General features: G+C 52.6%; 9 protein-coding genes across 9 annotated transcripts; all 9 read left to right on the top strand.

Moving 5' to 3' along the window:
- Positions 1-1,124: 1,124 nt before the first annotated feature.
- PG998_012264 (uncharacterized protein) lies at positions 1,125-5,098 on the top strand (the record flags this gene model as incomplete). Its single annotated transcript, XM_066879080.1, has 3 exons — positions 1,125-1,171; positions 1,259-4,261; positions 4,321-5,098. The coding sequence occupies 3 exons, from the start codon at positions 1,125-1,127 to the stop codon at positions 5,096-5,098; spliced, it is 3,828 nt and encodes a 1,275-aa protein (XP_066725464.1).
- Positions 5,099-6,207: 1,109 nt separating this feature from the next.
- PG998_012263 (uncharacterized protein) lies at positions 6,208-6,594 on the top strand (the record flags this gene model as incomplete). The annotated part of the gene is made up of 1 exon (XM_066879079.1): positions 6,208-6,594. The coding sequence occupies one exon, from the start codon at positions 6,208-6,210 to the stop codon at positions 6,592-6,594; it is 387 nt and encodes a 128-aa protein (XP_066725463.1).
- A 1,017-nt stretch (positions 6,595-7,611) lies between these two features.
- On the top strand, positions 7,612-8,775 carry PG998_012262 (uncharacterized protein; the record flags this gene model as incomplete). Its single annotated transcript, XM_066879078.1, has 2 exons — positions 7,612-8,598; positions 8,677-8,775. The coding sequence occupies 2 exons, from the start codon at positions 7,612-7,614 to the stop codon at positions 8,773-8,775; spliced, it is 1,086 nt and encodes a 361-aa protein (XP_066725462.1).
- A 336-nt stretch (positions 8,776-9,111) lies between these two features.
- On the top strand, positions 9,112-9,729 carry PG998_012261 (uncharacterized protein; the record flags this gene model as incomplete). Its single annotated transcript, XM_066879077.1, has 1 exon — positions 9,112-9,729. The coding sequence occupies one exon, from the start codon at positions 9,112-9,114 to the stop codon at positions 9,727-9,729; it is 618 nt and encodes a 205-aa protein (XP_066725461.1).
- An 88-nt stretch (positions 9,730-9,817) lies between these two features.
- Positions 9,818-10,630, top strand: PG998_012260 (uncharacterized protein; the record flags this gene model as incomplete). Its single annotated transcript, XM_066879076.1, has 1 exon — positions 9,818-10,630. One exon carries the CDS (start codon positions 9,818-9,820, stop codon positions 10,628-10,630), a length of 813 nt encoding a protein of 270 aa, XP_066725460.1.
- A 297-nt stretch (positions 10,631-10,927) lies between these two features.
- On the top strand, positions 10,928-13,022 carry PG998_012259 (kinase-like domain-containing protein; the record flags this gene model as incomplete). Its single annotated transcript, XM_066879075.1, has 5 exons — positions 10,928-11,059; positions 11,205-11,427; positions 11,522-11,650; positions 11,801-11,964; positions 12,078-13,022. The coding sequence occupies 5 exons, from the start codon at positions 10,928-10,930 to the stop codon at positions 13,020-13,022; spliced, it is 1,593 nt and encodes a 530-aa protein (XP_066725459.1).
- A 1,637-nt stretch (positions 13,023-14,659) lies between these two features.
- PG998_012258 (uncharacterized protein) lies at positions 14,660-15,664 on the top strand (the record flags this gene model as incomplete). Its single annotated transcript, XM_066879074.1, has 3 exons — positions 14,660-14,983; positions 15,078-15,184; positions 15,280-15,664. 3 exons carry the CDS (start codon positions 14,660-14,662, stop codon positions 15,662-15,664), a joined length of 816 nt encoding a protein of 271 aa, XP_066725458.1.
- A 2,129-nt stretch (positions 15,665-17,793) lies between these two features.
- Positions 17,794-18,081, top strand: PG998_012257 (uncharacterized protein; the record flags this gene model as incomplete). Its single annotated transcript, XM_066879073.1, has 2 exons — positions 17,794-17,893; positions 17,975-18,081. 2 exons carry the CDS (start codon positions 17,794-17,796, stop codon positions 18,079-18,081), a joined length of 207 nt encoding a protein of 68 aa, XP_066725457.1.
- A 2,668-nt stretch (positions 18,082-20,749) lies between these two features.
- Positions 20,750-23,703, top strand: PG998_012256 (helicase-like protein; the record flags this gene model as incomplete). Its single annotated transcript, XM_066879072.1, has 2 exons — positions 20,750-21,064; positions 21,124-23,703. The coding sequence occupies 2 exons, from the start codon at positions 20,750-20,752 to the stop codon at positions 23,701-23,703; spliced, it is 2,895 nt and encodes a 964-aa protein (XP_066725456.1).
- Between the last annotated feature and the right edge of the window lie 53 nt (positions 23,704-23,756).

The raw sequence follows: 23,756 nt of genomic DNA, 5'->3' as shown, positions 1-23,756 counted from the left end.
GGCCAAGCAGCCTATTCAAATCTTATTTCTCGCCCATTGCCGGCGACAGTGGCAAGTGTTATCAAAGCGGCACTCCGGCATTTTGGGGGGAGGCAGGAGGGGGGCCGCCGGATGTCGAACTGTCACTGCCTGGATCGTTTCCAGGCTTTAGAGGTATAGTTTTGACAGATGAGACACGTCGTAAGTAGAGAAAATGCCCGGCAACAAGAAATCATTCTTCCGGGCGATTGACAGATTGGCGGACCGAGTCAGCACAGAGAACCTGAATGAGTTTTGCAGCGGACGAAGTTGGCCTTACCAGAGGGATGGAAATCGTTCCGCAAGCCAAGGGTCTAGCGTACCCACTAAGAGGTTGCCCGGTCCCTGTGATCAACCCAGCAAGATGCTCATCGAGATCTGATTTTTAGGGCTGCATACGTGGTAAATTTCAAGTATAACTGCAACCAAATGATTGAACCTCTAGTCACGTAGCTGGAATGACATAACAAATACAACATCGAGGTTGATAGCTATTTATGGACGATGGGCATACAGGAGCATCGATGGCAGTTCGATCTTGCAGTCGTGGGCGATGCAGATGTTCGGCAGGTAGCCCACTAGTGTCGAGAAGCAAGCAGCAAGCAAATGCACCACTAGAATCCTGTTTTGGTGGGTTTCGGTGGTGGAAAAGATCCGAGTTTTGAAATCGCAGTCGAAATTGCATGGTCATGGCATGGGGCATGAGCCATGGGGAAGGTGGACGGGCGGCCTATTGGACGAACCTAAGCTTTAAGGGAGCTAAGCGAGGGGGCCCGGACTAGCTTGAGGGCCTGGAACCTCGATGTTCATGGCCGACCATGTCCGTCCGTCTGTTAGGTAACATGTAGCATGTAGCTGGTAGTACTGCGACTTTGCGTCGTTGACTGACTGACTTTTGCCATCCCACCAGCACACAAGCTAGCCATCACAAGTTCTCTGCGCCCTCCCGGTGCTCCGGGCCCACTGGTGTGGTTTATCTCACCCATCTTGGTCCCGACATGCACCTTTCGCTCCTGTGTAGGGACGACACGTTCTGTCTTGATTCACGTCAACAACTCTACCACACAGCGACCTAATGCCTTTCGCTCTGTGTCCCTGTTCTCGAAATGGGCAGCTGCGTGCGTGAATCGGTTCGCGAACGCGAGGTACTTAGGTATGTGAGCATTTGTCGCCAGGAAGGGCGAGGGACAGCGGGATAGGAAAAGAGACGCCAATTCTGATCATTCACATGCCCACATAGCTACGACCCAGCACTGCTTTCCAACTTCGTCTACAACGACCAAGCAGTCCCAATACCAAATTCTCAGTTGCGCTCCTCGATCGACCCCGTTCTTACGTCCCTCGCCCAGCTAGGCGCCTGTCGCACCGGAATTGCCCACTCCTTCGTCTCGTTGTTCGACAAGAAATGGCAGTATATCGTGGCCGAGGCCACTCCGAACCTCTCTCTTCTGCCCAACCTCGCCGACGCAGATAGGGAGGGCGAAACGCTATGGCTGTGCCAGACGGCCGTTCCCCGGGACCACGGCGTGTGCAATTGGGCTCTGCTGCACGATGAGCCTGCTGGAAGTACCGGCCAGGACTTGCCAGTCACCATTGCCGAAGATCTACAAACCGACCCTCGGTTTTCCACGAAAAAATGTGTGGTAGGCTCTCCAGCTCGATTTTATGTTGCCGCCCCCATTCGGTCGTCTCGAGGCATCAATATTGGGGTATATAGTCTTATACACGACGAACCCATATCTGAGCAAGATGCCAAGGCTAGAGGGTGGGATGTCATTGTCCGTCAAGTCACCCGCACCATCATGACCCATCTCGAATCGCGACGCGCCGCCGTCGCTTTCGAGCGATCCGAGAATATGATGGTTGGGGTTGCATCCTACCTCAGTAATCAGACCACCACCCTTGTTGGTTCCCAGGCCGAGAATCACCCCACCAGCGGCGAAGTCCCTCGCACACCAACTAGCGCCGATGGAGAAGGGAAAGATTTCAGTACTGATCTATCGGCCTCGCCACGGCAACTCGACGATAATGAAGTGTCAAACCAGCCCGACGTAGATCGTCGTGTCTCCTCTTCTGACATGCGCGACGACAAGGAGCACGGATCCGGTGAATCCGTAACGGTGGACAGCCCAAGCATCAGCAGTCGAACCGCTGCTTCTGCTCCTGCTCCTCGGCCAGGCCTGCCTCCTCGTACTATCTCCAAAAAAGCGTCCACCTTATCAAAGAAGCTATGGCCTTCAGATAGCGATGATCTGTCACTCGAGAGCATCTTCACGAGGGCTGCCACTGTGATTCGGACCTGTCTTGAAATCGGCGACGTCAGCTTTTTCAATGCGTCTTCCGGGAGCTTTGGTTCCCTACTAGAACCGTCACGGGGCCATCACCAGTCCCCAGATTCCGTGACTACATCATCCAGCAGCGATGAGATGTCGCTGGACTCGAGAGTACACGATAGCGGGTTTTGCCATGTTCTCGGGACGTCAAGGTCGACAGGCTCGGATAAGAAGGCTGCTCCACCGGCAGGGCCACCTGCAATTTTACCTGCGAGTCTGATCGCTTCCTTGCTGAAAAGGCACCCCCGCGGTAGGATTTTTAACTTCGACGAACACGGTGCGCTACAGACGAGCGAATCGTCCGAAGACGGTACCCCGTCTCTTCGGATAGCTATACCCACGCCAAAGGCCCACGCCAATCAACACACCAATCCAACCAAGACGCGCTGGTCTAGTCAACGGCAAGGTGAGGTGCTACTAGAAATGTTTCCTGGTGCTCGGAGCATTTGTTTCGCTCCAATCTGGGATAGCAAGAAAGAAAGATGGTACGCTGCCGGCTTGGCTTGCACCTACGAGCACAACCGCATATTCATCCCACGCGTTGAGCTTAGCTATCTCAGAGCGTTTGGGACGTTGCTGATGTCTGACGTTTATCGCCTCGAAGCCACCCGCTCTCACCAGGCTCAATCAGACATCCTTGGATCCATATCGCACGAGTTGAGGTCCCCTCTGCATGGGCTGATCCTCAGTACGGAACTTCTGGCCGACACGCACATAGACACGTTTCAGGGCAATCTTCTTCATACAATCGAGACCTGTGGCCGAACGCTTCTCGACACAGTGGATCATCTCCTGGACTATTCCAAAGTCAACCACTTCATGAACTCAAATAGGAAACGCAAGACCCGCGTCGCATATGGCAGGAGGCTTTCGATCGAAGACGGGATGAAGATCCAGGTGTCGGATGTTAGACTCGATACGCTTGTTGAAGAGGTGGTGGAAAGTGTGTTTGCCGGCTTCCGCCGCATGTCGACCGAGTACTCTCTACATCACGACCGAAGGAAGACCACCGACCCCGACATTGGTGCGACGATGGCCTCGAAATGTGGCGCCGAGAGCAAGTCCCACAGCCTAAACCGTATGGCCGAGAGTGGTTGGCAGAAGCCGTCTATACCAGCCAATGTCGCAATTTACGTCGACATTGAGCCCGGCCCATCTTATAAGTGCCGCACCGTCGCAGGTGCGATTCGACGAGTGGTTATGAACCTTGTTGGTAATTCCTTGAAATATACGGACAAAGGACGGATCGACGTACGACTGTCCAGAGATGATATTGCTACGAAGAGACGTGGCGGTATCAAACAAAATATGATTCGTATTGTCGTGTCGGATACAGGGAAAGGCATGTCGAAAGATTTCCTCGACAATGATCTTTTCAAGCCATTCATGCAAGAAGACCAACTTAGCGCCGGTACAGGGGTTGGACTCAGCTTGGTGAAAAAGCTTGTATCCTCATTGGGCGGCGAAGTATCAGTGAAGAGTCAACTGGATGTTGGCACTGCAGTAACAGTATTGCTTCCGCTGCCTCCAGTCGACCTTGAGATTGGAGACAGCAAAGAAGACGAGGTCTTCGGAACACAACAACATATGCTCAAGGGGCTCCGTGTTCGTTTGACGGGGTATAATCATACAACCGATGATAGCCCAGCCAACGCCCGTGGTAATGTGCCGGCAGTCGAGAGCATCTGCAAGGGGTGGTTAGGCATGGAGGTTGTCTCCGAGCCGAGCGATCTCGTTCCCGATGTGATGCTGTGTGTGGAATCGAGTTTACATGTATCCTTGGGAAGGGAGGCGTCAGAGAGTAAACCGCCAATCGTAGTGGTCTGCCCCAACGTTACTGTTGCTCACCGCCGGACCCTGGACTCGATGTTGCACGATGATGGCCAGGTGTATGAGTTCATCTCACAACCGTTAGTACCTCGCTCGCCCTACACAACCCCCATAAACATAAACATACTAACGTTCACAGAACTGGACCTCGGAAGCTTGCCAGGGTATTACTTCTCGCTTTCAACCGATGGCTGGAACTACAAGATGTTAAGATTTCCATGAACTCGAGAAGACAGTCGGTTTCTATTCACACACCATCCACCGAGACGGGATCACAGTTAACACCAGCAACAATTGACGGAGTCGGGTGGTCCGATCCGCCATCTACCGAGTCCGCCACACAATTTGACTCTTATTTCCCGATGATTGCCAGTCCACGAAATCCATATGAGTCGCCGGACACCGAGCCAAGTCCCCCGGAGGAACCATCCGACCCTCCAACACAAGCAACGCCGAGTCCGATCCCTCCTTTAGCGTTACCACCAGTCGTCCCCTCCCCACGCCATTCGTCGCGGCCGAGAACCCCGCTCCCCAGGTCGCAATTTCTGCTTGTTGACGACAACCCGATCAATCTCCGGATCCTGTGTGCCTACATGAAGAAGCTTGACCGGGCGTACACGACGGCCGTCGATGGCATGGAGGCAGTCGAGGTTTTCAAAGCCAACCCGGGGCGCTTCACGTGCATCCTGATGGACATTAACATGCCCCGCCTCGACGGGCTGAAGGCGACGCAGCAGATCCGGGCGTACGAGCGCGACACGAAGACGCCGAACGCCTGTGCCATCTTCGCGCTCACGGGACTCGCTTCGGCCGAGACGCAGCGCGAGGCCTTTGAGAGCGGCATCGGCTTGTTCCTCACGAAGCCGGTCAAACTGAAGGAGCTCAGCGAGATACTGCGGAGTCGGGGACTAATATGATTTGATATGACTATTTGATTGATAAATAGACTGCGGGCAGTTCCTCTGGATATACACACGTATAATGATGGGCGTTTTCGTTTATGCTGCTGGGGAGCAATCTTATACCACAGCTGTTTTTGGCAGTCGACTTACTCAAGGCCTGGGAGCGCTATCAGTACATTTGTCGGGTCAGCCGGCGTACTGGCTTTTGCGGGCTGCACTACTATTACCAGCATGAATGTAACGAGAAACAGATACACACAAAAGGATAATAACAACAAAACAAACCATTCACATATAACATTGCGGTTTTGACTTACTGGAAAACGGTGCGTGATGGCCCCTTTTGCGTGAACTACAACACGACTTACTACAGGCGCATTAGCTGCTTTAGGCTCCGGTCCCAAGCATTGAAATAGCGGGTGGTACAGGCAACCCCCACTAAGCAGACGCGGGGTGGGCAGTAGATCAATGGGATGTTCTTAGTGCTGCTCATCATCCAAATCAACCTGACGTCTCTCCGTAATCTATCTTGACAGTCGATCGACTCCGTCCTCCTCGGCTCGAAGATGCCTCAGTATAAGTTTGTCGCCGTCGTAGGCGAAACTGGAAAACCTGCCAAATTGACTAGGTCAATGCGGAGCCATACGATACGCACTGCTCTCCGAAAATCCCGTCCAGACGATAGTAAAGCCCAAGAGGAAAGAGCCAAGCACGCCAAGTCGTCGACATCCCAAAATAGAAAGGGAGAAGCTTCAGTTGAGGTGCGTGGCTACCCATTCGTCTTTTTCTCCAGCGAGATGTTCTTCATTTCCGAGTCCTGATACCCGAACTAATTGAACCAAACAGCTCTCGGTCCCGCTGCCGATATCTCGATCTTGCGTGCGTTTGAACGCAGTGAGCGAGGGCAGACTCGACCCCTTCGATAGTCTTCCAGTACCCAGCAACGTCCAAGTCGATCACTTGATCAGATACTGTGAGTAAGGATAATGGCAGATTCGAGGCTCAGATGTCAGTCAATTGATTCCAACTGCTCGATGTAAGTATTCTCCAGGTATGAACTCCACTCGGTCGCCACCGATCGCAGCAGGCTTTGGCTCCCCTATGCCATGCAAAGTGTGCCGATGATGCACAGCACCCTAGCCATGGCAGCCGTCCTGTGGCGCGCCGAAAGCACGGAACTGGATAGCTCCATACAACTCGAGGGCATGCGTCACAAGTACGAAGCGATTCGCGAGGTTAGAACCCAGCTACCACACTTCGGCGTCGGGGCACGGTACGTCGACATGGCATTCTTGATGTCCACCATGTCCACATTGGTCTTTGTGGAGGTATGTGCTTTTGCAACCATGAAGTCGCCCACTGCATATTTACTCAATGTGTTCCAGATCTACGATGACAACTTTGAGGCCGCAGAACTGCATCTGCGTGGCGTCCATACGCTGTTCAACTCATACAGGCAGCGTTGTAACCTTGAGACCGACTTCATCTTCTGCAAGGCTACCACCTTGTAAATTCCACCTATCTATAAAATTATTCATCAGCAACCACTGACTTATGAATAGGGCCGACTTGCTGGTGGCTACTGTCCTGCACAAGCAACTCATGTTCCCGGCCCTACATTCCAGCCAGACACCGCCTCCGGCGTCGAGATCAGATTGCGCAGAGAACCCATCCTTCAACCACTCCATACTTGGGAGCAACTCGCGTGCACTTGTTGACATATTTGCACGTTTGCGAGATGCGCTTTTGACACAGGAAACATCGTCGACAGCTCTCTCTGTACTTCAACAAAATCGAATCAATGATGCAGAATGCTGCATTCTACAATATCGCTCTCAAGGGCGGAATGGTCTATCCAATATTGCTAGGCGAAACCATGTACTAGTCCTTGCAGCTCAAGTCTTCACATACGTGACGTTGCGACACGTACCTCCCAAGAGCACACTGCTGCGCCGGATGTCAGCAGCCCTACAGGCTATGGTCGATGGCACCCTCACCAACAACAGCATATGGGCAGCGCATGAACAGGCACTTTTGTGGATAGCCTTTGTCGGCTTGCTCGGGACACAGGAGCGAACTGACACCTGTGCGACAGGACGGTGGTTTTTGGAACTCTTCGACTCTGCAGCATGCGCCGATAACACCGAGACCCGAGAGATCTTCTCTTCCTTTCTGTGGGACGAAGCTTATTGTCATCCCGTCTTAGCTTGGCTAGAGCAACGGCAGGCGCTACTGCGGTGTAAGCCGAACGGTCCCCTGACTCACTACTGTCCGGAATAGGAAACATGTTTGAAGAAGATATCTCGCACTGTGATCTTCATACGAACATACCCCCGAACATGCCCCTTAACTGACAGGATAATCTTGCCGATGCCATGCATTGCCACTCTGCACCTCTAGTTCTTCAGCTGGGCGGCCTTTTGGCATAAAAGGCCGAGTAAAGCAGTGGTTTTCTTGCTTTCTCATTCTCTCAGATACATTTACTCACTTGCCTTTCATTACAAACCCCTTTAGACTCCCATCCAGGCATGACCGGAGAACTCGTTTTGCTGACCGGCGGCACCGGGTTTCTGGGTTATACTATCCTAGTCGACCTACTCAAGCATGGTTATCGTGTTCGTGTTACCGCTCGTTCTGATGAGAAGATTGCCAGAGTACGGGCCGCCTCCTCCATCGTCGCCCTCAACCCGCCGGCGACCCAGCTGATGTTCGTCATCGTACCAGATATGGCGGCCCGCGGCGCGTACGATGAAGCCATGCAAGGCGTTGAGTTCGTAATACACGTAGCCGCGCCGCTCCCTACAGATCATCTCGAGGCCCAGATGGAGGACGCCTTTGTCACGGCTTGTGTGCAGGGTAACCTGGGCATCCTCAGGTCTGCACATAACAAAGGCAAGATGGTGAGACGGATAGTCATGACCAGCTCCACGGTGGCTATTGCACCTGCCGACTTCTACTCCGACGCAGCTGCGGCAGCCCAGAGGGAAGCTGGCGAAGAAGTCATTCGTGGACCAGATACACGCGTTTCCGTCTCGGCGCCGCCATACAAGTCGCAGCTTCACGCATACTGCGCGGCTAAGACTGCTTCACTGGATGCCGCAGAATCATTCGTCAGAGAACAGACCCCGCGCTTCGACCTGATCTCCATCATGCCGTCTCTGATTTTCGGGAAGGACGAGCTAGCCACCGACACAGATTCTACTCGCATGATGATGTATCGCCTTCTACCGGGAACAGGTTCTGGTAGCGACGGCCAAGATAATACCAGTGCCGAGCAAGGAGAAATCGCAGCGGTTGGCAATGCGGTGTTGTGTACCGACGTAGCCCGCGCACATGTTCGGGCTCTCGATCCGGATGTCAAAGGAAATCAATCCTTCGTTTTGAACAGCGATGTCAAATGGGAGGATACAGTACCAATTGCGAAGAAGCACTTCCCTCACGCATTTGAGTCGGGTTTGTTCCGCCCAGGTGGCCCAAAGTGGACTACTGTACCCCTGAGATGGGATACAGCCAAGGTATGCATACACATCTACTTATCCATTTCGCTCCATACTATAATCTTGAATAAAGTGCTAATATAACTACATGGTCAGGTACGAGATGTCCTTGATATTGATCTTTCTACATACGATGTCATGGCTAAGCAGGTCGTGGGCGAGTATCTCGAGAAGCTCGGCAGTAAGGGCCGTTGAATCAACCAGGAATTGTTCATCTTTGTTCTTATTTTCTTTTTCACTTTGAATAGAATTGAATTGGCTAGCTCCACGCGCTTTTCGGCGCTGATTTTAGTGTTGCATTCGATATCGTAACAAAGACACGTGTACCCGACTGTCTCTATTGTGCTTTGTTGGTCTGGTTCCCAATAACCATTTTCGATTTCTACTGTTCGCATCCGGAATTATTGAAACCTCCCCAGGCATGTTCTTGGGAAGAGTGTTATTCTTCTCTTACCATCAATCTTCTCTTGACTCTTGACTGGCTTTTGCTACGTCTTGTATTATTCGAGCGAGGCCGAAAAGCCAGCAACCATGTCGAGTCTTTTTAGGAGTTTCTTGAATCGGCGGTTCCTAACTAGGAGGTTGAACCCCGACGGCAATGATAGGCCAGATCCAGGAGGCCAGTCGGGAGGACAACAGTCAGGGGGTCAAGGCCAACAAGCAGCCGCGCCACAAGCGGGAGGGCAACAACAACAACAAGCAGGTTGGGAAGTCAATGATCCAATAATGCAACAGCAGTATGCATCATGGCAGCAGCAACAAGTCGCATACCAACAGTGGCTGGCCGCACAACAGCAACAAGCGGCAGCACAGCAGCCAGCAGGACAGACGGGCGGGAACAACAGCAATTCCCAGACTGCCTCTCCAGGAAAGTTTTCCTTCAAAAAAGGACAGGATACCATATCTGTGGTCGATCCTATTGGAGGCCGCCCGGCGCCACCCCAGCCACCACCGTCGTCTACAATACCCCTGCTTCAGAAAGAGAACCATGATCCCGGTAGCGACAGTTCCCAACCTACGTCTTCCCCAAGTTCTTCAGGAGGTCCGATTCCGGTTGCACAAGGAGTTGGTGGTAACCAGCCCGTGGTGGGACCTTCTGGTGGTTCCCCCGGCGCCGACCCTACCGCCCTCAGAAACACCGTCGCCTAAACCTGTGGTTATGCCATCTGGAAAGGGTTGGGAGTCTCCGACCACACCGTTGCCTCAGCCCCGCGCCCGACGTGCGTCTTCAATAACAATGCCATCGCCGCCACCAGATCTGCTCGTAGAACAGCCATCGCCGCCACCGACTCCTCCTGTGACACCTCCTATAGCCGGGTTCTACGACGCGAGCGGCAGGTACTGGAGCCCCGAGGGCGGTGCTGACACCTCGTCTTCCTCGTCGAGTTCGAGCTCGAGCGGACTAGGAGGGGGCGGTGCCACCCCGGAGGGGGGTATATTCACGCCCGGGCGAGGAGGAGGACAGGGTGCAGGTGCCGATCCAGAAAATGTCTTTCCGGGAGAGACGCCGCCGCCGGCCTTCCCGCTCCCAGGGCTCAACATTCCTCTGTACCCGGCGCCGCCACCGCCGCCCGCGCAGAGCGGAAGATATATTGTGCAGGTCGGCCAAGACGGGGTTCCTGTCGTTGTGAACCCCTTCGCTGGACAGGGTCCAGGCGCTGCCGGTCCAAGTAGAGGGCTTTTGGGAAACCCGCCGTTGGGCCCGCAACCGCCGCCGGCACCCGGCCCAGGGAGGGGAAGAGGGTTTCCGGGATACCTGCCACCGCTGCGGCCTCTAACCGGCCCAGGAAGAGGAAGGGGGTTTATAAATTACCCGCCGCCAGGCCTGCCCCCGCCTCCTATTCCTCCCCCGCCTCCCATTCCTCCTCCGCCTCCCGTTCCTCCTCCACCTCCTGTTCCTCCTCCACCTCCTTTTCCTCCTCCGCCTCCGCCTCCCCCCGCCTCCCGTTCCTCCTCCACCTCCACCGGGAGGTCTCACTGGGAATCCGCCGGTGGAACAGCCTACGCCTCCAGGCGTCAACGACAATATTCCGTTAGGCCAAGGCCCTAACGCACTCACCACGTTTAACCCGTACCCCCCAGCGGTACCAGGGTCTACGAATCAGCCTATGTTCCCCTCTCCTGTGAACCTCGATGCCGCGGCCAACTTTAACAACCCTCTGGCTTACCTGTATGGCCCTGGGGATACGCATGACCCGCAGCCCTTACTCAATCCAGGCGAAGATAAAACGGTCTACTCCAACCGTGTCAACACCAACAATGCCCAGTCGGCTAGCGCAGTTCAGGGCGAGATCTTGTCCCATTTCTCCGGCCGCCGCACCCCGGGTTCGTATTCAATCGCTTCCTTATGGCGGGTGGCTACGGTATCACCGCCCTCATTGAGGACACTCGACAAAACCCACCGCGGCTGCTGGTCCTTAAGCGTGGTATCCACGATAAGGGGGAGGACAGCATTATTAACGAAATCTATTTCCTTCAGGTGAGTAACACCCAAAAACATGAGAAGATAAACGGGATAGGAAGGAATCCATCAGAGAAAGGTAGAATCAAGACGGTAAAATGATATTGGTTGCTGACATTTCGGCCTTGTCTAGTTGCTAAGAGGTGGCATGCACTTTGCGCAGCTGCTGGCCTCCCGGGAGCGTCGATGGCACGAGAAAAGCCGCGGTGTCTGGGACCTGTTCGGGACGCGCGGGCGATGGCTGAACGGGCTGCAGGGTGCGTCCCTTGTTGTCGACTACGTGCCTAACGGGTCTTTCCACGATCTATTCACCAGGCTGTCCATGATATGGGAGTTTGAGGACGTGCATGTGCCGAATCGTGTGTTATGGTCTATCATGACGTGCTGTAAGTTGCATCTTACCCACCAACCTCGGTTCTTTACTGTTTAGCGACTATATCTCCTGTATATTACATACGTTACTGACGTTGTCTTGCCCAGTTGTCCGAGCCTCTGTTGGCATGACATGGCCTCCGAATGGCGAGCACAAGGCCGTTGAAGAGCTCGAAAAGCCCGATCCCACCCGTGCACCGACCCCTCTAGCTCACAACGATTTACATATGGAAAACAGTAAGTCCCGGCTCCTCAATAAGCAAGCACTTGGTTCCATTCCATAATCCATCTTATTGTCGCTTGAATCGGGTTCCCTCTCGATAAGAGAGGGAAAAATCGCAATTGTTACCAGAGCACTGGCTTACAAGTAGAGCAAACTGAATATAGTCTTGTTCTCGGAAATCCAACATGGATCGGCTGAACACGGCCTGATGCCCGGGATCAAAATCATAGACTTCGGCATGGCTAGGGAACCTAGTGAGCCCCCTATTGGCGAGCCTCCTCCCGATTACCGAAGAGGAATTCGTAACAATACCACGAATTTGGCATCGGTGAGTTTGTTCCTGTCACTGACTTACAGTCTTCTCAATCCCCTCTCTGTTTTGGTTTTTGTCCATCTTGCTGTCCCTTCTACTGATCGAGTTCTTCACTCTATCACCAACAGTTCGTCCAAAGCCTCATCACTAGGAGGTCGCCCCAAAGACCTGAGGGCGGCTGCTACATGGACAACGGCATGGCGACCAACGCGGACCAACTGTTCTTGCCTCAGAATCGCCGGCTGTACCCCTGGCTCGACCCGGAGCTGCGCTGGATTATCGGGTACATGATGGCCACCTACGAGATCCACCGCCCCTTGTTGAGCGACGTTCTCGCCGTCTGCGAGCGCGGCGTCAGGAAGGGGCCTGCGGACTTCGGGAACATACCCCCTGAGTGGAGGGCTTTCGAGTCCGATGACAACGTCGTGAACTTCGTGGCGAGGGCATTCCATGATGGGCAGACGTCTAGTGATAGTAGTAGTAGTAGTAACAATAATAACCAGGGAGGTGGACGGGGTGGAGGTGGCGGAGGAGGCCGTGGACGCCGTGTCAGCCGTGGGGGTCATGGAGACCGTGTAGGGTTTTTACGTCGTGTAGGACGTTATGGCAATTTACGTCGTTTAGCTCGTTTAGCTCGTGGTAGTCTGGGCACGCCACCGAGCCCGAACGACACAAGCACCAGCAGTGACGGCAACGACGGCGGCGGCGGAGGGACTGGTGGTCTTGGTGGCTACCAGCAACTGGGATCGACTGACAACGACACCAGTAACGGCATGAATGTCGACAACAGCAGTGATTATGAGACGGTGACCGACACGGACTCGGACGGCTTGCCGTTTGGGGGACAGCAGCCACCAAGCACCGAAAGCAGTGGCGAGGCCATGGACATGGACGGCAACGGCGGTCCCAGCGGCACCGTCGCACGAGCGCAGGTGGACTTGAGCGGGACCGGCGGGTTGGTGGCGGCAAGCACCGTGGGGAGCGGCATCACCCTGGAGGAGGGCGGTGATTTTGTGCAATCTTGGTCCATGCAGACTTGGGATGGCACAGTATGGGGTGCTGATATGGAATAGGCCGGCCGCTTGGGCATTGAAAGTGGTGGTGTATTGGGATGTTGATGTATCATCATACATTTACTTCTTTGGGTCCTCGTTTCATTTCTCATTTCGGGAAACGGGGCTTCAATCTTTTCTTTTAGCATACAACATGTTCGATTTAGACGGGCATTGGATTAGTAAGGTGTTTCTAAGTTACTACTCGTATGTGATTTCTTAAATCGTCCAATGTATCACTCTTTTCCTGGCTAGGGATCTCAGGAGTCATCTGGTCGCGACTTTACGGGGGTCGGCAGAAAATAGGGGGGATATTATCTTGACCGAACAAGAGTCAACACAAGTGGACTGGACGTTATGTGCTCACTAAAGCATCATGTATGAGTCTTTCCAAATCATATCGTTCATAGTGGTCACAATGTGTCTCATCAAGTCCACTCATTTACATGAAATGGGTCATACACTGAGTCAATATACGTATCTGAGGATCAACATTCCTTTAAAACTCTACGGTACAGTCCAGCCCCTGCAGTTGAACACAGCGAAGCACTGGCACCAGCAGTAGTTCCAGCATTATGCAACCCTCCGGCCCCGAAGATCACAGCAGAATAGGGGTAGAACCGCGGCAGCAAACCCCGCCGCTTATAAATCACTACTTCTGGGCGCCTCTTGGTTGTCTTGCGAGCTTCTGGTGTTGTAGGACTGATAACGATACCTCACAGGCCTCCTGGGGCGCCCCCTGGGACATATCACCAACTGAAGCTCCCGAAGGCTGGCTTTGGGAGAGCTTTTGGATATTAGGTGATCAGACCGTCTTCATACGAAGATACCTTTTAATGACTGGTAAGATCAATTTGCTAATAAGCTCATCACAGTGTAGATAGGAGGAGGCAAGGTAGCGACGAGGGCAGTGTTCAAGTGGCCAATAAACGTATGGATGCTATCGACGACATGTGGAAGCCTACCTTGCAGAATTGGCAGATTGTCGAATCGACATCGGAATCAGATTGATAGCTTAAGCACGGAGAAGACGTCATTCAGGAGGTGATTTGATACCGACTGGACGGTCCGCTGCAACAATGTACTCGAAAATGGCATCACGAACATTGGATCATTGAGGCACAGCATGTTCTTGAACCATCTACTGCAGCACTCAGCCTCCGGCCCCCAGTTTCAATTTCCAATTCCCGCCATCTACCTGATGCCCAGCAGCAATCATCAGTTGCATGTGATAAATGCCAATTCTCTTCTCACTATTCCGCTTATTCCTCCGTCGGTTTATCAACTCGGGGATTCTTCGTTCGCTCATAGGATTCCGCCTAGCACACACCACAGGCCAGTTGTCGACGTGCCAATCAGCCTCGTCGCGCTATGTCCCCACGCTACTGAGAATGACGGTGGTGACCTACTCCGAAAGAGCCTTCTTGGCGCCCAGTCCTCGCCCGCATCGATATCAGAGTCAACCTGGGCGACGACATGAGAGTTCGACTTGCACCGGACTATCATCACGCAGCTCTATATCACCGAAGGCAGGTCCCTGAATCTGGTCATTAACACCATTGTCCGGGACTACGGCTTCCTCGCCATGTTAGTGTGACATACTTAGTTGATAATCAAGTTGCTGACTGGAGACATGATCATGGAAATGTAGGGAGCGTATGTACAAGAGACGTTTTGCGGAATGGAACCTAAGGAAGAACAAGAAGTCCACCAAATCCCGACCAAACCCCCAAGCTCGTTCCTCTGCAGTAGCGCCCCGGCCCTCCACGTGGTCACCCCCTACGCCCTCATCCCTACCGGCGCCCGTGTGCCTGCGTCTGCCGGAGAAGATGCTGCAGCTCGTCAACGCCGTCGTGGCCGACGTGACCGAGCACCACATACTGAGGGGCCACGTGCTCGCCGGCCTGCCCCTGCACATGTTGACCATCCAGACCGCCAATTTGTTTGGGACAATGTGCGTAGCAGCCCCTGGCAACCCCCGAGTGACGAGGTAAAAAGATGTCTTCAAGTCAATGGGGGAATGACAGAACTGGTTCCCAGAACGCGCTAACATGACCCGACTTCTGATGTACACAGGCCTACTTCTTTGTCGACACGTACTTCGATATTCTGCAGCAGTACGCACTAGGGACAGCCGAGCCTCTACTCAAGACCCTTGCGGCCATCATATGCGACCCGGAAACGTAATTCGAGCACAAGCGGAAGGGTAGTAGACCCTCATCTTCATCGTCATCCGCCCCGACTCCTACGGCCCCAATTTCGTCGGCATCGACACCAGCACCACGGGCACCGTCGAAGACGAACGCACGACCCTGCCCGCGTGCAAGCGCTGCCTCGGCGACGAGTGGTGCGCCTTCCACGACAGCCTGACGCGGGAGTGGGCTCACCTCGTCGCGGGCGAGATCGCGGAAGCCCGGAAGCTGGCCGAGGGGGTCTCGGCCGCGTGCGACGCCCGCGCCCACCTTGGCGAGTACCACTACGCCCCGCTCCAGTTACGCAGCGAGGCGATGCGCCAGACCGCCGCCCGTGACGACGGCGTCTCGTTGGAGGCGGATTGCCGGCGCGTGGCGGCACGGTACGCGCAGCTCACGCTCGAGCTGGCTGGGGTCTTCGGGGGCGTCGTCTCAGCCGAGCTGATCGAGGCGCTACGGTCTGCGATCTGACCGGAGGAAGGAAGTGGTGGGCGTTTTACTTTCAGTACTACTTGCAACGGTTGCGGTGGTGACGAAGATGCGATAGCAGCGCAGCATCTCGTAGTGGGTGCGACGACAGGGCCATCCCCGCAACGGATGATGGCCACAGCCGCCAGTGATGACCCCTACGTGGTCTCTGGGCTGGACAAGATCATGCAGACGTTGGGCAGGAACGAGATAGAGGCTTTTGCGACGACGCTGCGGCTCCAGCTAGAGGCTTTTGATGGCAAGGAAAAGAGGGGAGCCAGCGACCGGTATATCCGTATGGCAGATCAACACTTGAGTGACTAGAGTGATCAACATCTAGGAGATCTATGCACCTTCAGAGGCGGGGCGAGAAGCTTGTGACCCTCGACCCCTTGGCTTCCTGCGCTGGTATCTCAATTACCTGCATATACATATATTTAATCTACCTGCGACATAATCGATATGCAAGTGGGTATTCACATCCTCTGCTGTGGTGTTTGCTCGCTGTGCATTGTGATAGTCTAGGCACAGATTGCTTGATACCTTCAGTGGATTGAAGCAATGCGGGGTCACATTTGCTTGGAACGCCTGGGCATCTCCAACATGCGTCGCCATGTGCAGAAACATGATTGGGTTTGGAGGATACGTATGGGAACAGCAAATGCAATCATGTACGTACATAGATACAAACCTTCCAAGAAAATTACGGAAACGATGTTAGTGATGCTGCGCCGAGACGCTCTTCTACCTGCCTGCCCTATGGACAGACATGTTCAGTAGGCAGGCAACCTGTTGCAATTTGGAGGATATTGGCTGCATATTACAACCAACAAGCCTTCTTCGACACATCACGACGCTGAATCAGTGGTCGAAGGAGAACGGGGCCACGCCACCGTCAATCGCGGCATGCACGTTGCCGTCATATCGATGTTGTGTTACCTTCGTCACGCTGCGGGCTACAGCTTCGTTGATGTCTGGCAGCTCTCGCAGATGCTAAGATAGCCAAAGTCCGCCTGCATCTTTATGTGTTCTGGCCGGCTTCGTGTGTCGGTCTGTTTGGCTTCATCGGTTCCGTTTTCTTCGCTCTCGTTGGGAGTTTTGGGTCGTCTTCGCTTCCTCATGGTTCGACCTTTTCGGCGAGGTCTGGACAGTTGTGCATTGGTAGGCCATAGCTCGCTGGCATGGACGGAGATGATGTCAATAGCATTGCGAGAAACAAGGGAAAGAGGCAGATACCTACGTTGATGATAGATGGCATGGGATGGGATTGGACCTTCCAGAAGGGAATTGAGGAATGAGGTCAATGGCCCTGCAAGAGAGCGGCTCTCCGGCACCCAGAACGCCCCGCCAAAAGGGGCGAGTGGTGTGGAGGGGTTGAATGGCTAATTATGGGGAGCCGTCTGTTTGTTCAGCTTAACGTCATGGCCCGCATTGCGTCATGGGCTGTGAGCTTTACCAACTGCATGGGCATTACTGTGCAATGAAACGCAATGCAATGCAATGCAATGAATGAATGCTGAATTCCTCGTAAATCAATCAGACAACGAATCGCATCGGCAGGTTAGCTTAATCGTTTCCCACACGGCTACGCGAGAGAACAAGCGAGGCCTTCTGATAAAGCTGGGAGGCTGGCAGGCTGGCTAGCCTGGACAGCGCAGCTCCTGTGGGGCCACCCACTACCGCCTCCAGCATCGAGATCAAGCCCCAAAGGGCTGAAAGCTAGAAGCTCCTGCCGCTGTGCCAAGTTTCGCAAAAGTTGGCCAAGAGGCTGTTGGCTGTTGTTGACTTCCGTAACGCTGCGTAATTCCCCGGATCTAGATCGTCGGTCTGGGCCCCCAATGCTTGTTACGTGTTTCGAATTGACCGTGATATGACGCCCTTGGTTACGCACCACCCGCAACAGGAACAGGTTCGGGTCTCGGCAACCAACCGGAATCCGTGGTTGACCAGTGATGAGTGATGCAATAACTGTAATGCTTGACAGTGGACTACTTCAATATTGAGCCAAGATGTGTATATAAGGCTTCACCATCACCACTTAATCATCGGTCTTTCTTCTTCATTCTCATCATCTCATTCCAAACAAACACACACAAACACTTTTTACCACCACTTCCAACCAAATCATTAACATGGACAAGCTCAAGGGTGCCATTGACTCCAAGGTGGGCGGCAAGTCCTCCCAGCCCGGCAGCGGTATCGAGCGTAGCGCCGACAACGCCGCCAACGCCCGTAAGTTCTCTGTTTCCTCCTTTCCCCTTTCTACCTCACGAATTCCCGATCAAAAAAACTGACATTCGTCTCGCTCCCCAGAGGCCGACAAGCTCGGTGCCTCCGCCGGCGTCCCTGCCAGCCAGAACGACACCATCCACAAGGGTCTCGACTCCAAGATCAACGAGAAGATCCCCGGTGGCAACTAAATCAGAGCCCCCTCATCATAATTCATACATGAGCGTACGGGTTCGAGAGGAACGGATTGTACGAAATACCCTAAATTCTTGCCACGGAGACAGCCTTCATGTTCAAATATGAGGCCATTCGTGAGCTTATATTGTCATGATGGTTACGAGATCTTTAATGATAGATATGATTAATCTATACAACATAACAAACTAAACTTATCCAAACTGTATGACGCGATTCTAATCTGACTGCCTCCCAAAGTGCTTTTCATGCTATTAGACTTGTGTCCTTTGCTCGTTGGTGATGTTTGCTAACCCATGTTAGCCTTAGCTGAAAGAAAATGACGGGAGACACAAGCCCGCGTCACCGCAAGCATCAAAGCCTGACTCAACCACAGTATAAACGAGTCTCAGCGATCCTGTTTAAATATACTTATTCCGTTCTTTGATGCTTCTTTCGATGTCTAAACTGAAACCAATGAATCATTCGTTTAGATTCAACAGGCAAGCCTTCCTGGTGAACTTAGGGCTACCAAGATCTCTTGTTAATGGATTCATGTTATTTGGCTATTCATATTTCAATGTATTCAGTGATGCCACATGTTCATATTTCCTAAGGTCTCATAATGTGCCACCATTATCGGTCGTGGCCCTCAGCCAGTCACGTAAGCACTTGGTCTTGTCTTCCATATATAACAAGAGGTGTTTTTCACGTTATTTTCCAAATACACATTAAGCATCTTTAATACTCAACGCCTGCTGCCTATTATAAGGCCAATCTATTAGATATTCAACGTTGAAAAACTAGTGTTATCTTCCGCTGAGTTTTTTATATAGGACCCTAAGATATGCATCTTATCACAATTGTTGCTGTAGTACCTTAATTGTGATAGCCCCGGCACTGGATTATGGCTGATAGGCCCCCTTTCTAGAGGTAGGGTCCGTAACATTCCACTGTACGCTCCACGAAACGGGCTCGAATGCTGCGGTCGAGCTGAGACGGGGGTGAGGCTAAGGTAAGGCAAGGGCTCAACCCTAAACGTGAGCCTCAATCGCCTTTCCACCCTGGAGACAAAGCGGTCGTGGATCACCTATGGTTCAACTGAAAAAGTCTTTTTCTGTTATAAGATTGGCAACACTCCAGCCAGAGTTACCTCCATCACTTCGCAACAATACCCGAGCCCCAGCATATACCTATCATCACAGCCACGCATCTCCTGTCGAACAGGAATCATGTAGTATACATACGTTTCAGTTCCAGTATTCGGCCGAGTCTGGACTGTCATTCCTACATCCTGAAGGTGTGCCCCAAGAGTACAGCAAGTCAATAATCCCGTGGAGCGCTTCGATATGCCACTCGGCAAAAAATCTATAAAGAGCTCTCACACCTTCACACTGGAGGATTGCCATATGCCAAGAGGCTACCGGGAACAGCAGCTTTACGGTTGAAGCATTCATGCTGATTTGCAAAATATACTCCTGATGTGTGAGCTTCAGTCACTTGATACATCACCAGACGTTCTCACGGTGTTCACAGCTGACTAATATCAGCCCCCGGATCAAGGGGAGAGGGGAAAATGAGACATCTTGCTGAACAGGCTCGGTCAACTACCAAGACACGGGTAAGCGGTGTTTGCAACGTGTCGTTGCATTTGCTGTTTGTAGCCACGTGCGCAGACCGGGATAAAACAAGCTGTTAGCTGAACCTGCAAACCTGACTCAACCCTGAAGCTCAGGGCCAAGTGCTGGAAGTTCATCTGCGAATCAATGTTCTCCAGTATGTATATATGAGAGAGCAAAACGCTGTGGGATGAAATGCTTCCCACATAGCGTGGACTACTCTCAAGTGTCGAGCTTTCCCTGCCAACGGCAGCTGCCTGTGTGTTCCCGTTGACACCCCTGCACGACAAACGGAGACAGAGGATGTACTTATGCTTCGAAGTCAGCGCTGGCTCTGTACGTCGCACGTACAAGTACCTTATCCCAGCAAACAGTCCGGCTTTTGCCCCTGCAGAAGAGTATTTACTCTGGCAGATAATTCACTCTGCAAGCAAGTATGATTCACTCTGCTTGCGGTAATAGGGGGGGCTCAGCCTCTCATGACCCCATCAAACTGTGTTGATAGCCTTTATACCTGTGTCACAGGCTGTCACGGCCCGCCGGAAAACTAGAGGTACACTTGAACCTCCTGTCAATAGTTGAGCAATGCCTTCCTCTGCCACTGTTGAAGTATGGTCGCTGTTCGTTCTGTTTTTATTGAACAAGTTGATCTTTTAGTTCGGAAAAGACATCTTCTCACGCCAAAGCACGCCAGCCTGGGACCACTGTCCAATTCTCTTTTATTATTCCATTGTTAAACGGTTGGAAGTATTCGGCAGTGTTGAGTCCTTTATTGTTGGCCTGGTGCGTTGTTTATTCCACTTGACGTTGATTGTTCTGTTGACCAAGTCGATTATCCTGTCGGCGATCCCGTCGGCGACCCTGCTGTTCTGTTGCCTTCAGTGGTTTTTGGGGAGGGGTTTTGTTTCCATACCTTCCCATTGGTATTCGGCTTTCCCAACAATCCCTCGCTCCCCATCTCCCTTCTTCTCATATCCCAGTAAAACATCGCCACCACCATCATCATCATCCCTGGAGCCCACGCTGCAAACAACTGCACAGTAACGAACAATCGCAGATCTGTACCATGGAGGTCGACAACAACCACTCCTCATCCTCCTCCTGCTCCAAATCTCTCTCTGAGACGGAGGGTTGGGCCAGTCTTCCGGAAGTGCCCACCTCCAGTGAGATCAATCCCGACTGGGACCGGGATGGAGAGAGGATCGGGGCTGGAATCAGGCTGAACGACGTTACACGACCCTACTCGTCGAAGGAGGAGTATTTGCAGATCCACTACTCTTTGCAGAGAGAAGATGGCATCGCGAATCTTCGAAAATCTGTTTTCGACTACAAGCAATGTCCTGGTATGATGGACGACAGCGACGACTGTATCTACACAAAGGTAAAAGCAACTCGTTGACATTTAACTCAGTTCGATACTAACCTTTTATGTTGCTGCAGGTCTTCGTCAAAGGTTACCATATGACTAATCAAGGGCCGCTATGCCGAGTCACATTCTCTACTGAGCGTGCTGGGAAGAAGATTCGGTGGACCAACACCAGACGCCTCACACCAGGCACCATCGTTGCTTTGTCAGCCGTATTGGACAATTTCGAAACCCAGTGCAAGGTTGCATCAATTGTCGAGCGCTTTATGGATGGACCCAATGTCATAGTACATCTCAAGTGGGCAAGTGTTGACGATGCTGTTTTTGATCCAATGGAGCAACTGGTCATGCTAGAGTCCCGTCATGGCTTCTTCGAAGCAGTCCGTTACTCTCTTGTTGCTCTTCAAAACGTGGCTATGACAGAGTCCCCATTGACCAAATACATTGTTTCGGGAAGCCTCGTCGACGCTTCGCCTCACTATGTTCAAGAGCACCCGACTATGGATATCTCGCCCCTGCTAACTGCCCCGCTGCCTTCCGATCTGGATATAGACGCCTACAAGAACGTCAACATTATCGATGGAATTCCTGATAAGATAGAACCCTACACGAGCCTCGATGATTCACAACTCCAAGCTGTTCACCGCATCTTGACGAAGGAGTTGGCCATCGTCCAAGGCCCTCCAGGTACAGGCAAAACCTTTACGTCGGTTCAAGCGCTGCGGATCTTGATCTCTCAAGACGGCAATGATACAGTAACACCCATTATCGTTGCCGCCGAAACCAACCATGCTGTTGACCAAATCTTGAAACACTTCGTCAACCTGCGATTAGGTTCCCATGTGGTGCGGATAGGCGGGAGGTCAACAGACGCTGACCTGAAGGAACATAGCCTACACAACTTACGTCAACGAGGTTGGATCAACCCCCGGGTCGATACCACCTATTTGCGCGACACCAATGACGCCAGCAAAAGCTTTGGCAACATATACGGTGCTTTGGCCAGGAACAAGAAGATGTTCAAGGACATTGTAAAGGATGTTTTCCCGGATCGCCTTCTGGACCCTCAACGCCTTTATGAACAAGGTATCATCACCAGGGTCCAACTTGGACATTTCATGGACGAGGATTGGGAAGGCGATGGAGCAGGTGTGGACATTATGAGAGACTGGCTTGGTGAATCACTGTGCAGCACGTCCGACATTCGCCGATTTCGTGATCCGATGTTTGACGTCGAAGAAATTTGCCAAGATGATGAGATCGACGGCACTGACTTCGAGATGAAAGACGATCTGTTCATCGACGACTTTGACTCAAACGATCATCTCAAAGGCGATTGGGTTGAAATCAACCGTCTGGAAGGTGGCTCGAATTCCCATGGCTATCGCGACTCCGACATAGCTTTCACTAGACAGCTCCGCAAGAAGAACCTTTGGGATATCGACCAGAAGTTCCGTGGTGCCATCTATGAGCACTGGCACAAGCGCCTTGTCGAGAATAACACGTCGGGTCTCCGCGATATACTCGCTAACAATATGCGCCTCACAAAGAACCTCAAGTACAACCGCCGGCTTAAGGATGCCCAGTTGATCAAGAATATGCAAATTCAAATTGTTGGTTGCACCGTTACCGGCTTGTCCAAATACCGCGACCTGATCGCTGCTCTTCAGCCTCGCACCCTCCTTGTTGAAGAAGCCGCCCAAAGTCGAGAGGCCCAGATCACGGCATCACTACTTCCCAGCCTACAGCAACTAATCTTGGTGGGAGATCATCAGCAGCTGGCTCCGTACTGCAGTATACCCCTACTGGCGGAACCTCCGCACTTCCTTTGTACCTCTATGTTCGAACGTCTCGTCAAATACATGCGACTACCCTTCACCGTTCTCGAAGTGCAGCGTCGGATGATTCCGGAAATACGTCAGGTTCTGAACCATTTCTACCCGAGTCTGCGAGATCACCCCATGGTTGAAGATGCCTTGCACCGACCCCCAATTCCCGGGATGAAGTATCCCCTCTACTTTTGTCACCATGACTACCCCGAGGGCTTTGACGCTCAGATGAATAGCATGTTCAATATGGAAGAAGCTAAGCACGTGGTGAGGTTTGCCGAGTACCTGATTATGAACGGAACACCCATCGGCAGCATAACCATCCTGACCTTCTATCGTGGCCAGCGAATACGTATCATGCGGGAAGCTCGAGAGAGGCCTTTCATTCATTATCATGGCGGCCTCAACGTCAAAACGGTTGATTCCTACCAGGGTGAAGAGAACGATGTCATTCTTTTATCTCTTGTTCGCAGCAACCCTCCTGGAATAATGTACCGTGCAGGCTTTGTCGAGGATATGCATCGTGGTGTAGTCTCCATCAGCCGTGCACGTCGTGGATTCTACATTTTTGGAAACTACATCAACCTGGAGAACTCTACAGTCGACTCGAGAAAGATGTGGCGGACTGTCCGGGAAGCATTCCAGAGAGGCGGATTCATCGATCCAAAGAAACCTGGTCTGCCTATCTACTGCAAGAAACACGATCGATCCATTCATATGGACGATGCCGATTCCTGGGAAGGAAACCATGGAGGGTGTTTCAAGAAGTGTGGCGAGGTATTCCCCGGCTGTGGTCACCCGTGCCAGCGGTCCTGTCACCCGTAGGTCTATGGGTTTTCCCTCTCATCAATGTCACCACAGATTAGCTAACTCACCTC

Source organism: Apiospora kogelbergensis (genome assembly GCF_038363985.1).
Source record: "Apiospora kogelbergensis strain CBS 113332 chromosome Unknown utg000008l_segment0_segment0, whole genome shotgun sequence".
Lineage (NCBI taxonomy): Eukaryota > Fungi > Ascomycota > Sordariomycetes > Amphisphaeriales > Apiosporaceae > Apiospora > Apiospora kogelbergensis.
This window is presented reverse-complemented; position numbering and strand designations above follow the sequence as displayed.